This window comes from Nipponia nippon, unplaced genomic scaffold (genome assembly GCF_047370975.1).
Source record: "Nipponia nippon isolate SJK-2023a ecotype South Korea unplaced genomic scaffold, ASM4737097v1 scaffold_19, whole genome shotgun sequence".
NCBI classification, from domain to species: Eukaryota; Metazoa; Chordata; class Aves; order Pelecaniformes; family Threskiornithidae; genus Nipponia; species Nipponia nippon.
In genome coordinates, this window is record NW_028262335.1 from 4,012,212 (window position 1) to 4,021,948 (window position 9,737).

General features: G+C 48.2%; 1 protein-coding gene across 5 annotated transcripts; it reads right to left on the reverse strand.

Moving 5' to 3' along the window:
• Positions 1-511: 511 nt before the first annotated feature.
• On the reverse strand, positions 512-6,740 carry TARDBP (TAR DNA binding protein). 5 transcript variants are annotated; one of them, XR_015704289.1, is made up of 9 exons: positions 6,473-6,738; positions 5,787-6,039; positions 4,867-5,030; positions 4,698-4,741; positions 4,253-4,460; positions 3,666-3,806; positions 2,814-2,984; positions 1,846-2,433; positions 512-1,359 (listed from the first exon to the last, which is right to left on the reverse strand). XR_015704289.1 is itself a non-coding variant. In XM_087755340.1 (8 exons), exons 2-8 carry the CDS (start codon positions 6,022-6,024, stop codon positions 1,903-1,905), a joined length of 1,497 nt encoding a protein of 498 aa, XP_087611466.1. In that variant the 5' UTR covers positions 6,025-6,036; positions 6,473-6,740; the 3' UTR covers positions 512-1,902. The 5 variants fall into 5 exon arrangements, 4 of the variants coding, with proteins under 4 accessions (XP_087611466.1, XP_087611465.1, XP_087611467.1 ...); XM_087755340.1 differs by having other exon boundaries at positions 512-2,433; positions 5,787-6,036; positions 6,473-6,740; XM_087755339.1 differs by having other exon boundaries at positions 512-2,433; positions 6,473-6,737.
• Between the last annotated feature and the right edge of the window lie 2,997 nt (positions 6,741-9,737).

Here is a 9,737-nt window from a genome sequence, read left to right on the forward strand (position 1 = left end):
ATTCAGCTGGGAAGTCTTTCCTGTGACTAGGCTTCTGGGCTGGAAGTGGTGCAGAACCCTACTTCCCACGAGTGGACTGGCTAAAACAAGTTAGAAACAAACATCCCCAGAGGAGATGCAAACACAGCTCGACAGCGTTTGTCTCCCCCAACCCACTTCTGATGAGGAACTCCCAACTCCTAAAAGAACAAGTAAGTAACGTTCCTTGGTACAGATGCAATCTGGAGGGAACTGCTTACCATTCTAGGTGCGGACACCCAAACGTGTGGGAACTGGATTTTAGATATATACGTATCCCTGAACAGTGCAAAAATACAGTGGATTAAAGTTGGGTGTCACGTATCGATACAGGATGAGCGGTGGCTCCGTTTGACTTGTCAACTTTTAGAGCATGCTTGTCTGAAACAAACCGAATTACTGCAAAAAAGCTTTACAGAAGTTCATCTCAAAAGGGTAAAATTAATTAACTGCTATGAATTCTTTGCATTCAGGGCTGCAAAACAAAGACACATATTACTTAAATCAGTTTTATTTAAGAATTTCCTACAGTGACAAATCTTATAAAAAGCATCCAAACACGAAACTGCAGCAAACAGCATTCTTATGGATATCTTACAGACAGTGGAACTTCCACCCTGGAGAGGCACACTGAGCTCGCTAGTGATCTCTGCTACAAGAGCTACTGCAAAGCACACCACAAGCTCAATGTTCTCATCACAAACCCCATCATCTTCAATTCACGTTACCACACTTACAGATCATTAACAGAAAAAAAAACCACACACCATACAGCATTCACAGCAGTTGACATAAGGGAAAAAAAATACAAATATTCATTTCACATAACACATTCAACTAATTGATTAACTAGGTATAAAACCCACTTAAAGTCTTCCACATGTGGATGTCCTTTGAATGCAATAAACACTCGTACTTTATTTGCTATCATTGCTCTCCGCACACTCTCTCACCAAAGCCACAGGATTGAGAGACATCTCGCCAAGTAAAATAAAATCCCATAATGCACCACCAGGTCTCTGCACGCGCTCTCTCCTTTATCTCGCACATACCAGCCCTCTCATGCCTCGGCACCACCATCAATCCCACACAAGGTTTCAAAAGTTCAAACAGCCTTCTGGTTCCATCTCACAGCCTTGCGTTCATAGCGTTGATACGACTCCATGAAATAAAGAGTAGCGGATAAAAATGGAACACCCACCGTCTAAGACGCAGCATGTGCAGTGTGATGAAGTATTCTTGGATGAGAAAGCATGTAGACAGAAGTATTCCTAAGGCAGAATATTTACAGCACTGCTTTCAATGAAGTGCTTCTTCCATACACATTTGAAATGAGATGAACTGCGGAGATTAAATGAAGCCTTCATATCGTACTTTAGTATGGAGGGGAGACAGTGTTCAAAAAAAACAAACACGAAACAAAAACGACACCGTGTTCTCCAACGGGGGCACTTGGAGAGTCTTATGGTGGGATCAAATTAAAAACAAGAGGGAGAGAATGCTGTTTCTGACCAATGGTTTCCATTTTGAACATGCAAAGAATTCAGGTAGCCAGGAAACAAGGGATAAAGTATTACAGGAGAGACCTTTCCTATCGATTGTAGTGTTAGTTTACCTATCGGGCAAACAGCAGTCCGCTTCCAAACATTCAGTATTCCAACAAGATATGTAACAAAACTTACAAAATTCCTTTTACCTTTCTTTTCCTTTTTTTTTTTTTTTCTTTTTTTAAAAAAGAAAAATGTCAAAAATACTGCTGAATATACTGCACACTGAACAAAGTGATCTGGAAAATTTTAGTATATATGTAATTTACAGTATACTTACCATGAGTTAGAAAAATTTGATTTCCCACCATAGAGTCAGTATCAGAGCCCACTGCGTCTACATCCCCCAGCCTGACGATTTGGAATCCATGCTTGAACCAAAGCCTCCGTTAAACCCACTGCTGGAGCCCGCGTTCGAGGCCGAACCCCAGCCTATCGCTGCCCCCGAGTTGGAACCGCCGTAGGAGTTATTGCCTGAACTAAAGCCCTGGTTCTGCTCCCGCTGCATGTTGCCTTGAGGCTGGTTGTTTCCCGACGGCCCCGACTGGTTCTGCTGACTAGCCAGCATGCCCATCATCCCCCAGCTGCTCTGCAGGGCTGCCTGCGCTGCTGCCATCATGGCAGGGTTGATGCTAAAGGCTCCGAAGTTCATCCCTCCACCCATGTTACTGCCCTGGTTGTTACCCAGTCCTCCCCCACCGCCTCTGCTGTTGCCAAAACCCCCTTGATTCCCAAAGCCTCCCGGATTACCACCAAATCTTCCGCCTCTCTCTAACTGTCTATTGCTATTGTGCTTAGGTTCAGCATTGGATATATGTACGCTGATTCCTTTAATGATCAAGTCCTCTCCACAAAGAGACTGGGCAACCTATAAGAAATAAGGGATTGATTAAATGTATGTTAGACTTTTTTTTTAAGCGTTAGTAGTACAAGACAAAAAAGCCCGCACGATTCTGAGCAGATATTTAACCTGCAAAGGAAGCATATGCATATACTTAATCCAATTTGAAGTGTTTTATCTTCGCATTCACTACTACGCTAACTGCAGTATAAAAACCCGTCTGTACAACAGCATCTGAAAAGCGCAACCTTAGGCAACTCAGTAAATCAAATCAAGCTAATACCACTGGAATTCTCAAGACAGTGGACAAGTAAGTGTTCCATGCGTAGTTCCAGAAATAATGCTTTATCAAGCTACTGAAACGCAGGCTGTCTAAATATGGAGTTAAAATATATTTTAAGACTTACCTGGTCATCTGCAAATGTAACAAATGCAAAAGCTCGGAAGGGTTTAGGAATGAAGACATCTACCACTTCTCCGTACTGGGCAAAGAACTGTCGGAGTTCATCTGCCGTCATGTCCTCAGTGCAGCGCCCAACAAACACTTTTCTGCTACGCAAAGGTTCGTCAGGACTTTGCTGGAGAGAATTGAAGAGAAAAAAAAACAAAAAAAAAAAATCACAACTATCCTTGAGAACCAAGTTACATTACAATAAAGGCCCCTTTTAATGTAGCCTGTTCTGAGGACTGAAGATCAAGAAAGTTTGAGATTGTAAGTGAAAGACTTAAAAAGCTCTGGTCAGAGAAGATGCCTACACCTTGGTACAGATGGAGAAGTCACAAGAAAATGAAGACGGGAGCAATACACAAGAACAGGAACAAGGCCACTGCAGAAGGACGCTTTTTTTGGTAAGAACTGCATATATACACACAGGAAATAGAAGCTTCGGGTTCAGTTTTGTATTCAAAGACTCATTCTGATCGTCCCTAGCTTAGTTATTCCGCCTGCTTTATTCTCCATTTATTCACGCAGCAGACAAGTTAAGCAGGTACTGCTGGACATTAAAACACATTCTTTTCAGATTTCCATTTGTACTTAATTCCCCCACATAACCAGCTATTTTCCTAACACTTCTTTCACTTCCTGCTCACCCACCGACTCCCCGTTTTCCTTCCTTGCTCTCACTCGTCCTGTCCGTTCACAGACTGAAAAGCCAGATCCAAGAGTGCATTATTCATCTGCTCACCTAACACAGTTGCTAAAAAAGTGCACTTTGAGTGTTCGGTAAAAAGAAAACTAGCAATAAATACGAAAGTACCTTAGAATTGGGAAGTTTACAGTCACACCATCTTCCATCTATCATGTGCCGCTGAGACATTACTTTCACCTGGGTTTCATAATCCGTAAACCGAACAAAACCAAAACCTTTTGAGTGGCCAGTTTTAATATCCTTCTTAACCTAAGAGCAAAAAAAAAAAGCAGACTTTTAAAAAGATCACAGAAACAGTGCACACCTGTATTTGTGACTTAATGACGTGCTATTTACCAGTCATCTCCTCTATCAACCTTGGTATTAAGATCACCAGAAAAAGCATACGAAAGGTTTTGATTATCTCACTGTATGTGCCTACCTTTTCTTACAAAAATTACTGTAATATTATATAGCCAAAGCAGGGGCCTGTGACACCTACAAATTATTAGCTTGCCTTGAGCCCAAGCATAACCAAAAATGGGCTATAAATATTTTGTCATATCGTGATGGCATAGCCAGACCAGCTGTATAAGCAATGTGACCACCAAAACCCGCGTAGCTGCGCACAGGGGCCATGCAAGTAACAAAGAACAAGCCAAGTGTTCAGGATCTGGTGAGATTCCCCCTTCTGGGAGGATAAAAACACCACGCACAAAGACAGAAGAAAACGGAAGCAGGTTTGTCTTCTGCCATCGCGGAGCCCTCGCGCCTGGCCAGGCCATCTCGGCAGCTAAGGCCGTCGAGGTCCCAGGCACCCACGCTACCCAGGCTGCACTCAGCTGACGCAGGATACGTGCGTTGCAGAGTAACGGCCTGGTGTAGGCAGTCATAACACAGAAGCAACCGCCAGTATGAAGCATGCTGTTACGGAATGAATTTAGTGAAGTTCTGTTTGAGATTTTTATCAGTCTTGGAACACTCCCATCACAGCAATCTCCAACTCCTTAACACACGCGCGCGCACACACACACACGCACACACGCATTCAGCTGCAACAATTAATAATAGTAATATAAATTAAAAAGCTCTTAAAAACACTGTACCCATTAAGCTGATCTGCATGAATTACCACTCCCAAACATCCCTGACCATCTGTACCTACACAAGCTTGCAGCTACAACGCTCGTGGGACAGAACGCAACCTAGGAACAGAGACACACAGCTTCAGATCTTCTCCGAGTTCGTACAGCTTTGTTTCTACTGGCTTCGTCAGAAGACCGAGTTCTACCTAATGTCCCCCCATATTTGGGCTGCGAGAGGATTTTACCTGCACCATCAGAACTTCTCCAAATGTACTGAAATATTCCTTTAAGTCTTGTTCAGTGGTTTTCCAGGGAAGACCCAAGACTATTAAATCCGAAGTCTTCTGTACTGCTCGTTTCACTTTCACGGCTGATGATGCATCTGTTTCATCCATTTTTCTCTTATTATCTGAATATAAATAAGTACATAAGACATCATCCTCAACTCTGGAAACTGCTTCCACTGATTATCAACCGCATGGTATAAAAATCACAGACTAAAATGAGAAAAAGTACAGACTACAAAAGAACACATGCCAGCTGCTGGGAGCTTATTATTATAATCCAGATCCAACTGTCTACAAGTATAAGGAGAGAAGAAAGAACAGTTTCCACTTAAATCCTCGTCCAAAATGCAATTTGCTTGAGTTAGTTTTGTGTTAGTTTACTGAAGTATTATCCAGTAACATTCACAGTCCTATAGGGATGTGGAGAAGACAAAAATATTGCATTAGCAATTTACTTCCTCCCCCCCCTTTTTTTTGGGTGGTGGGGCAAGGTGGTCAGACTCCTCTTTTCCTGAGCATTTGTTTTAAATGGTACCAAACCATGGCTTGAGGAGAAGCATCTGTGAGTACACAGAGATCCTGTTACACCACAGTCTTCAAAGATCTACTCAAGGCTGCAAACCCTCCAAGGATAATGCAAGACTTTGTCATTAGAGTGCTTGTATGGGTAGAGAGTTAAAAATTTCGCTGCTCATCTGAAAACTCAGTGGGGTCAAATCTACTCTGCAGGACAGACGCATGAATAAAATCGCTGAACTTCTGTAAATCAGAGGGTTCAACAGTAATACTGTAGCCACGTTAAACTGGCAGTGACTCACACGGACCTCTGGACTGAAAAAGCGAGCTTGTATGAAAAAGGCGAAGGAATGAAGACAAACCTTTGGGATAATTCACAACATAGACCAGGTTTCCCCATCCGGCCTCCGGCGCATGCAGAATGCCCTCCACCAGCCGGACCCCCCTCATGCACTGCGACACCGGGTTCCTGTAGCGCAGCCCGCAGGCCCCGGGGAACTGGGCGGTCACGGTGGACAGCAGCACGGTGCCGTCGTCCTCCGAGGGGATCTCGATGGGCTCATCGTTCTCGTCCTCCGTCACCCGGATATACTCCGACATCTTTGCTGGAAGCTACTAAAGTACAGGAGAGGGGGGAAGTGGGCGTAAGCCATCACCTTGTTCCCCTCGATCTGGCTTTCACCTTTCTAGCCTTAAGCCCATCTGTGTTTATTACGCGACAGGGTACACCGAAACGCGTTACTCATTGACGTGAACGCCTCGGGCCCCGCCGTACCGACAGACGCACGGACCAACACCTCGCCCGTCCCGGAGCCTGCGGAGGGACCGACAACGACGGCTCCCCGAGGCGCGGAGGAATTTCCCAGGGCCGCCGCAGCCTCCCCCAGCGGGGCCGGGACCGGTGACAGGCTGGGGGGAACAGCCCCCCTCGGCCCCACCGCCTGCCCGGGCCCGCCCAAGCCTGCGACCTCCGGGCGCGGCGCAGCCCGCAGCCGCCGGCAGCCCCGGCCCGAGCGGGCCCCGAGCGCGCCCGCCGCGCCCCGCTCACCGGCCAGGGAAGGGAGCGGCGTCTCCGGGAGACCCTCACCGCCTCCGCCGCGAACCGGCCCGCTGCCCGCCGCTGGCGCCGCACAAAATGGCGGCCGCGGCCCCCCTCAGAGGCCGGGCCGGGCCGCGGGGCGAACCATTCTCAGCGGCGGGGAGGGGTGGCAGCGCCGGGACTCCCGCCGCGGGGAGCCCGGTGGGCCCCGGCCGCGCTCCGGCGACGCATCGCCCGCCTCAGCCCGGGCCGCGGGCGGTGTTCCCGGGACGGGAGCGGCGGCAGCGGCCGGCGAGGGGGCCGCTCCCTCCGCTCCCTGCGCCGCTCCCCCCCCAGCGGCGGGGCCGGTGGTGCGGCCCTGCCCGCGCCTGCGCGAGGCGCGCGGCGAGCGCGGGAGCTGCCGGGAAGGGGCGGGGCCGCCGCGGGGCGGGGCTCACGCACAGGCGTGGGGACGGGGACGGGGGTCCCACCCACGCCCGGGCCGAGGCCCCCGTGACGCCGCCCCGCGGGCCGGGCTGGGGGCGGCTCTTCCCGCGACGTGACGGCGGTAACGGCAGAGCCCCCGACCCGCAGCGCAGCCAGCGCCAGCCTGGCCTCGGGAACGGCGGTGCAAGGACCCGCTTTCCCGGTAGCGGCCGTCGGTCAAGGTAAACGCGGTGGTTTGTAAGGGAGCCCACGGCCGTACCGGGGGTGGCTCACGGAGGCCGGCCAGGTCCTGCTCCGGCGGGAGAGGGGACGCAGGGCTTTATGCGAACACCGGCCGCGCTGGCGGCCCCGCCTGCCGAGTCCGGCGCCTCCCGGGGCGGCTCCCCGGGAACCCACGGGGAACGTGGGAGGCTTCGGGAAACGGAGGCTCCCCAGTGTGCAAGAACAGTCGTAGCAAAGCGCGGCCATCTCTTTCTCTCCCATCCCCGCTACCAGAAAGACAAGAAGTTACTTAATTTGCAGCCAAAAAAAGGCTTAAGGTTAAAAACAAACACGCACACGCCCACCCCACCAAAAGCCCCACACCCTTCTTAACAAGTCCTAACCAACAGAGCAGTTTATTCAGGGAAGATGAGGGGTCTCCATCACTGGAGAGAAGCCTGCCGTGAACGATCCCGGGTGTACCGAGGGCTCTTCCCGTTGGGCAGGAGGAGATGCCGTACGCACTTTAGGATCCCGTTTTCACAGAACACGATGATAACCTTAGAGATGCCGAGCATGGCAATCGCTGCAGTACCTCAGCATCAGCCTGGAAGTGCCCGCGTTTAAGGTATCTTTAACATTAGCACAGGAGGCAAACCCTCTCACCAAAAGGTGTGAATGAACACCACCAGCTGAGGCTCCTTGCCACTTGAATAGCATCATTCTGCACTTGGTAGGAAGGGTTGACCCCACATGCCTCCATCTGCAGATCTCCTGCAGGCATTCCCCGAGGATCTTGGGAAGAACTAGATTAACCAGGCTGACTAATGCAGACAGTTTCATGGCCGCTCAGTTTTGTACATGACATTTAGTGTCTTAGTCTGGCATCCTCCCCAACAACTGGTTCATCACTCAGAACTGATGTCTTCATTAATTCTTCCAGATGTTGGGGGGGTTGCCTTTCTCCCCATTCACTGCCCTGCTCTGACCTTTTATAAAACAATTTTGTAGGATCGCTTGAAGTTAAAAAAAGCCAATAGTTCTTGCCCTGTCCTTTAATACCTAGTAAGTGTTTGCTGTAACATGGCTTAATCCCCTCTAGACCCAATCTCCCCTTACTTAATGGAAGAGTAATGGTTAAATATCATTATACACTTCTGAACTCCAAAGCCATCATGGCTAAGGGACACTCGTGTTCTTGCTGCCACTTTTCTGACTCAAAAAAAAAAAAAACCCAAACAAAACAACGTGCAGAAGAGCAAGTCTGCATAAGTTTTCCTAAGCTGCAGTCCCAGGAAGGACTGCTAGCTAGGCCACTGTGCCGAGCCTCCTCTGCTCACGTACCTTACACAAGTCTGCGTGCAAAAGGAACCACACAGAGAAGAAAAAACAACGGTGCCAGGAACATGGTATTTTCCACCTGGTCTGGTTCCTTTTATAAGGTTAATCATCTTCTTTCAGTAGCATAACCCTCTAGATAAACACTTTTTTTTAACTTTGCAGCGATAATACTATAAAGCTATAAATTAGTAACTGTTCTACAGTTTTAATCAATCATTTTGTATCTGGATAATTGCCATTCCACATCTCCAAGTTATTTTATTCTGATACTTTAATAATAAGCTTATCTGGTCCATCAATCACAGTCACATTAGTTGCAAGTTGCAGCAGAGACATCTGTAACACAATCAGTTTTCATCACAAGATACATACAAGCAGGAGGCCACACAGGGTTGTCTTTAGCAGAGCTGTAAAGTCCTGCCTGCCATCGTCAGAGAGAAGTGCACTGCAGAGCTTGCTCTAACCAGCTCAGCACTGAGACTTAACCAGTGGGCTGGACCATGCTGTTATAAGGAAAATAATTCTGCTACCTTCTTCACCATTCTTTCTCCTCATCTGTTCCTTTGTGACACTCATCCAGGCCACATGTGGGCTGCGTTCCCACTGCCCATCTAGCTTGGCCTTCCTTGCACCAGTCTCCTAAAAAGAAGTAAAAATAAGTCTTATTAGTAAGGAAAGATGGCCCTGCTGCTAGGAAAGGCTCATCCAGTCCCTTGCATTAATGTATTCTGCTGAGTACGTAAGACTCCCGCTTAAGATTTCTCCAGTTGCTCCCAGCACCACTGAAACCTAGCCCATCTATGCCCATGGAACTTTAGACTCAGGCTTATCATTTAATTACCATTTTTCAACAGAGTTCTGAGAGGACCTGACTAGACACAGGCTAACAAGATAAGCTAATGCTCCATGTAGGCGTTCTCCTGAAATTCCTACGTTTTCTAGTCATCCACAGTACACATCCCAAATCCAGTTCTGGCGTTGCCAAGTCAGCACTGAGGTAGTCAGCGTTGTTTGAACATGCCGTCAGGACTGAGCAGTAATTGCAGCATGTCAACATTACCTACTGCACCATTTCGAGTCAAAGCTATAGTTTAGCAATCACACTATTTGAAGAGGTTGTCATGGCATTCAGCCAGAGTGACCTCTATCTAACAAAGCATCTGGTGGTAATTTCGCTAATGAGCAGAGTAAGCATCAACCCTGAACTAGATTTCATGCAGGTAAAAGCTTGGAGAGAGCAATGAGCTCGATGCAGCTTGCTGACTGTAAAACAGACAGGGAAAGAAGGGCAATTATTCACAACAGA

Bases quoted from the DNA above. Each gene is read 5' to 3' on its own strand.
- TARDBP (XM_087755340.1), bottom strand. From the start codon at position 6,024: ATGTCGGAGTATATCCGGGTGACGGAGGACGAGAACGATGAGCCCATC. The intron at 4,461-4,697 runs GTACAGATGGTC...ATTCCGTAACAG, and splicing joins GTAGCTGCAAGCTTGTGTAG to CATGCTTCATACTGGCGGTT. The intron at 2,434-2,813 runs GTAAGTCTTAAA...TATTTCTTATAG, and splicing joins TTACATTTGCAGATGACCAG to GTTGCCCAGTCTCTTTGTGG.